Below are 5797 nucleotides of genomic sequence, written 5' to 3' on the forward strand. Positions count from 1 at the left end.
TGCCTACAGGAAAGGTAGAAACCTTTGGTTACCCTTAAAACATAGTTTCCTGGATGGGATATAAAAAAAATCGACATGCATGACCTGAATGATAAAATGGAATACCTAATTACTTCAAATTTTCTTTGTCAGTGCTTTTTTATTATTGTTATTTTTATTTATCACCGGCATGTTTGACAATCACTAACAGTTTTGACAGTGAGTGCCTAAATAGTCAACAGATGTCATATACAGCACTTTATAATAGTTAGGATTAATGACATTATACCCCGGAAAAGGTCGAGACATTACTGATGCTGATGGGCATTTCTAGTAAGTGCCTGTTGGCGGGTATAGTGTCTAATTTAGTGTAACTATTTTTGGTCTTTTTGTAGTTTATTTGTAAACCAGCACAGTACCGCCTCTGAATGAAATCTTACCTGAATGTGGAAATATACACAGGGTGGGTTAAACAAGGGAAACCGTTACTGTGCCCCCTGTTTTTCAAAGAAGTTCTGAATGTGGCACTTTCTAGATCTTTCCAGGTCTAAGATGTGAAAGCCCAATTAAAAGTTTTTCGTTTAATGAGAAAATCATTCAAATCACTCATGTACTTTTCCAGTAATGAAATTTTGAAGACAAAACTGTTTTTAACCTTGAACCCTGATTATACTTTAAGGTACATGATATGTCAGTAAAAATTAAACCATGTGTGGTATCCTCGAAATAATATCTGAATCCCATAAATAAGTCTCAAGGTGCAGACGATTTTTTAAATGGGTTTTCATATCCTAGATGTGGAAAGATCTAGAAAGTGTTTCATACAGAACTTCTTTAAAATATAGGGGGAGCATTATAGAGTTTCTTCTTTTGTTTACTCACCTAGTGTCCTTTTTTCTCAAAATTCTTATAAAAATAGTGCAAAGATGTCAATCTATAGTGATGATACCGATGGCCTTCACTTGCTACAAACGTACATAGAAGATACACTTCCTTCGCTAAAAAGAGAGCAAGTGTGTAGCATTCTGGATAAATGTCTTGAAGTTGGCGTGGACAAACCTACGGATTTCAAGTATGTCAGTGAAGGTGACCTTTCCGAGCTGAATCTCAAGAAGGTCCAATTGAGGAAGTTACTGAGCGCATTTGACGCTAGTGACCCGGGTAAGAATTGTTGCATTTTATTCATTTATTAAATTGTGTTTTGTTTCTGGCAAAACAATTTCACTTCTGATATACTTAGAAAAGACCCTATTATTGCAGCAACATGGGCGTCGCGAGGGAGGGGGGGGGGGGGGGGGGCAAGGGGGGCACTTCCCCCCCCAAAAAAAACGAAAAAAGAGGTGCGAAGCCATTTTGCTGTTAATTTGGGGGGGGGTTAAGGCAAATGCTCCCCTGCTCACGCTAAAAAAGATAAATTGAGAATATAATGAAAACATTAAGGAATTTTGGGGAAAAATTTGCTTTGCCCCCCCCCCCCCCGGAAAAAATCCTGCCGACGCCCATGCCCAGCAATCAATATGCTCTTCCCCTTTTTAGAAGTTATTATATGGGACCAGGAAACCACTAGACAAATTGCACTATTTAAACAAACAAAAGTAACATATGCTGTAGGACCCCTTTTGAAATTTGAAAGGGCAGAGAAGTAGTTACCATTCAAGAAAATTAAGGTCAATCACAGTACATCTCTATGGTAGATTCAGTCAATTCAGAGATGATTTTTAGTCAGATCTTTTTAATCAGAGAGAAATGTGAATGACTTTGCATAGAAAGTGACACAAAACTATTTTCTTTATGAACTGAGTCAAATTTTGAGACCTTTTTCTCATTGGTATTTTTTTATTTCATTTATCCCCCTTCATTTTGTTTTTAGACGCTGCCTCGCTTGAGACCCAGCACAAGTCACCATCTGGTGTTTTGCCATCTGCATCGTCACCATCGCACACATCAAGTGGCTGGTCAACAGACTACAGCGTACCTTGGGACAAAATGCCCGCTGCTCTCCAGAAAGACCTACAAAGGAAAGAACGTCCTCTTCCATCCACGAGGAGACAAATGGTTAGGATCATTGTAGACGACATATCGGCCAAGATCACTCATAAACCAGGTAGAAAGCATCTCTGCAACATCGCCTCCAAAATTGTGTGTCATTACCCTCACTCGTTTCAAGACCAACTTGGAGGAACTGTAATTGGAAGAGGATATGATTCACTTCTATCTCAGCTGGAGACCCGCATTGCCAATATCACAAGGGTAACCAAACCTACTCGTGCTGTCCATGACATAGACTCTGATAGTGGTGCTGAAAGGCCAGCCAAGAAAATCAAGGCCAGTACTAGTTACGGTACCCAGAACTGGCAACCGGATTTGCCACATGATGAGGATGTCGATTCCCAAAATGACAAAAAAATTGCCATGCTGACAATGCACTCCAAAGAGGTGTGGGACAAGGCAGCAGTCGCACAACTCTTGAGCGATACTTATTCCACACTAAGATCTGTGATTAACAGCGGTGCAACATCGATTCTGACCATCAAAGCAGAATGGCCCTTCCTCTTTGAGGAAATTGGCATGCTGGAACACTTTGAAAAACTTGTTGGGATACCACTCCGTGAAACATTGCATATTGCCTTTGCATCTAAAGTACCACCACTCCTGAACTTCCTACTGAGCAAGCAGCACGAGAAGCCCAAGCTGAAGAAGGCAATCCAAGACATGGAGAAGGCCAAGAGGGAAATGATGAACAACCTGCCAGAGGTCTTCGGGTTTCTCAGCGCCCTTGCAGCCTTCTTTGGAGAAGACATCAGTGTTCTGATTCGTGTTCAAGATGTAAGTTGTTATTCACTGTCTTGGTTGTCTTTGTTTCCTGGCATTTTTTTGCTTTTTTGTGAACACATATTTCCTGAAAACTGGGTACAAGTCTATACAACTGCTCACATAGACTGTGTTGTTGATATGTTGTAAAACACATGAACAGTCACATGACTATGTGTTCTTGTATGTATGTCAGGGGTGTGAAATCTCAGCTTTAAAGCTGATTTCAGCTTTTTTGTTTTGGATTTCAGCTTTTTTCCCTCACTTGCTGTGTACAAAAGTATAAACGATTTCCAAAGTTCAGCTTTTTTACACCATTTTCAGCTGTTTTCAGCTCTTTTTATCAGTGCCCACTCGCACCCCTGGTATGTGACGTTTCACTCAGCAGAGGAAAATTTGTGCATGTTTAATCCCCCCCCCCCGAAATTTTTTTTTATCATTTTGTTAGGACTTACAACAAATGTTTTTGTCATATGCAGGAAACTACCCCGGAAGTAGCACAGCTTCTGCCTGTCACACCCTGCATTGTATCAAATGGTAAGTTTGCAGTTGAACCTAGGAGGTCATTTCTGTAGAGGGAACTTACAAAGTAAAGCACATTTCTTTTATCATTGTACAAGGGAAAGGGGACATGCTTTGAGTGAGCAGCCCCCCCCCCCCCTCCCCCTAGCTGTTATGCCACTTCACTTTTCTTTAAAAAAAAGTATGTCCCTAATAAATAGTCAGGATCTAAGATGCATCAAAATATGAAAATCAACTCTGACCTATTCCATCCTGGCTCCACGAGTGTCTCACTTTAACAACAAGACGGTGCACGTTCTTTACATCTCACTGTCTTTAAATTGATTTAGTTTCTTTGAATATAACGCTGACCAAATACCATTTTATCTTCAGAAAGGGTTGCATCATTATGAGTAAACATCAGGGACATTATTAGTGGTTTAATTATGAATTAACTTACTTAACATTTATTTGTTCCTACGTATTTTGAACAGGGTCATCAATCCTTACAGCTTCTGACTTTATGTTGGTCGTTGACAAAGAGATCGTGATCACGGGAATCCAATCGCCACTGCAAGCGTTGATGTTGATGTTTGCAGCCTTCTATAACTTCAACATTGAGTATCCATCAAAGGGGCAGGCACTTCTGGAGCTTGTTCAACGGTCAGTACATGTTGCACTTATTCTCACTTTTCATTGTTACACATAGATTTGCTGCACTACTATCCTGTCACTAGAAACCCGCAGTAATTAAGTGCAGTGTTTCCCGCATACCACGAGGCCGAAAGCCGAGTGGTATAAGGGGGCCGATGTAATATATGTTCAGTGTTCAATGAGCGGAGTATATTAAATTTATCTTCAAGCAAGCTTAACCCACAGTGAAGTTAGAACTAGCACGCTTCACATGAACCTTGGAGTGGTGTTTCACACGCAGCTAGAATGTCGCTCGCATCTTGGAATAGTGCAATATGAAAGGTCCGATTATATTCAGTATATCACACTGCTGTTGCCATGGAGCGACCAATTAGCATCGAGGATTCAAGTTTGCTTGAAGATAAATAGATTCGTCACAGACAGTGTACGCGAAAATTACATAATGGCATCCTCTAATCTCTGTCTGTCATATGTACATTGACCTTAAAGTGCCAGTGGACCTATTCGACTATTCGACACAAATTCAAACAACTATATGTCTGGACCTCTTTTTGGGGTTAAGGTTCACTATTTAATTCATACTCGTATAAGACATTGCAGCACGACAGCAGCTGCATCCATTCACCCACACAAATAGGTGTATACACAGAATACACCTACTTTGAATACAAGTGTTATATCGCCCCCCCCCCCCCCTAAAAAAAAACTAAAAAGAAAAGACTAAACTGAAAAAAATATATAAATGACTACAATAAAGAGGTTTTGAAAGTCAATTTTTTACCGAATTATTCCATTCCCCGAGAGCATGGTGTTGCTACTATTCAAAATTCTCGTCTTTTCCAGTAAATAAATCCCCTAAAAAAATTGCAGAAAGCAGAATTATGTTTCAGTGTACGTGTACACAGTCTTTTTTATTTCATGGACGTTGGCAAACCATCCTCTTAGTGACTCATGATATTATTTTCTTTTCTGCAGATGCCTGATTGGGATCAATCCTGAAAAGGGTTCTAAGGCCCCCAAAACATCTGGGAGAAAGGCCCACAGCATCAACTCAAAGGTACTCACCTTCATAAACATTGCGAAGGATTTTGGCACCGAGTCGGACTAGTCTGTAATTTCTGTCTTCTGGTCCCCTAATTCTTCTTTACAGCCTGGTTTTAACAGTATGAAAGGTTTGCTGTAACACCATGTGAATATTCTTGTTTTAACTCGATGTTTGGAGCAGTGTGCGTTTGTTTGTCATCAGGAGACGGTATACAAACAGCACACAACAGCTGGACACTATAGTGTACATGAACATAGCTCACTGTTTGGAACTAAAAACAGCTAGTTCGTTTAAAAACCACATAAATGAAAACAAAATTATTGACATGGTGTTACTGCAAACCATACATTGTTCAAGTTCACCATTCAAACCTATAGGTCTCATTTAATCAGCAATTAATCAATGTGCTAACAATGTGCTTACATCAGGGACGTATTAATAATAAAAAAAAGTGACGCGCACCCAACGATATGCACAATGGCTGTAAACATGGCTTAAAAGCAGCAGCATGATTATTTTCAGCACAATTTGCCTGCTGACTGCTATAAACAGCAATATGAACTTGGGCCCAAGTTGTAAGATAATGTGTCAGGCTATGAGTAGTTTCTGCTGTCCAATTTCAGACTTTCTGGTTGATGAATAATTTCCAATTATTGTATAAGTGTGCATCATTGATCTCAGTCAATGAATTAAAACTGCCAAGTAATTAATCATTTCCATTAATTTCATATTTCCAATATTTCCAATAAATCACAACTGCCAATAATTAAATCAAATGTTGGCCAAATTATATCTCAGTCAGTGAAC

The 5797-nt window shown here is 39.5% G+C and overlaps 1 protein-coding gene across 1 annotated transcript; it reads left to right on the top strand.

Annotated features, from left to right (window-relative positions):
- Nucleotides 1-896: 896 nt before the first annotated feature.
- Nucleotides 897-5298, top strand: LOC119735884. The gene is made up of 5 exons (XM_038209829.1): nt 897-1140; nt 1850-2805; nt 3270-3327; nt 3786-3954; nt 4921-5298. Exons 1-5 carry the CDS (start codon nt 906-908, stop codon nt 5051-5053), a joined length of 1551 nt encoding a protein of 516 aa, XP_038065757.1. The 5' UTR covers nt 897-905; the 3' UTR covers nt 5054-5298.
- The last annotated feature ends 499 nt before the right edge of the window (nt 5299-5797 follow it).

The sequence above is a fragment of the Patiria miniata genome, unplaced genomic scaffold, assembly GCF_015706575.1.
Source record: "Patiria miniata isolate m_02_andy unplaced genomic scaffold, ASM1570657v1 HiC_scaffold_29, whole genome shotgun sequence".
In the NCBI taxonomy this organism is placed as follows: domain Eukaryota; kingdom Metazoa; phylum Echinodermata; class Asteroidea; order Valvatida; family Asterinidae; genus Patiria; species Patiria miniata.

Coding starts and splice junctions, on each gene's coding strand:
- LOC119735884 (XM_038209829.1), top strand. CDS start 906: ATGTCAATCTATAGTGATGATACCGATGGCCTTCACTTGCTACAAACG. Junction 1,141..1,849: donor ATTTGACGCTAGTGACCCGG/GTAAGAATTGTT, acceptor TTTTGTTTTTAG/ACGCTGCCTCGCTTGAGACC. Junction 2,806..3,269: donor TTCTGATTCGTGTTCAAGAT/GTAAGTTGTTAT, acceptor TGTCATATGCAG/GAAACTACCCCGGAAGTAGC.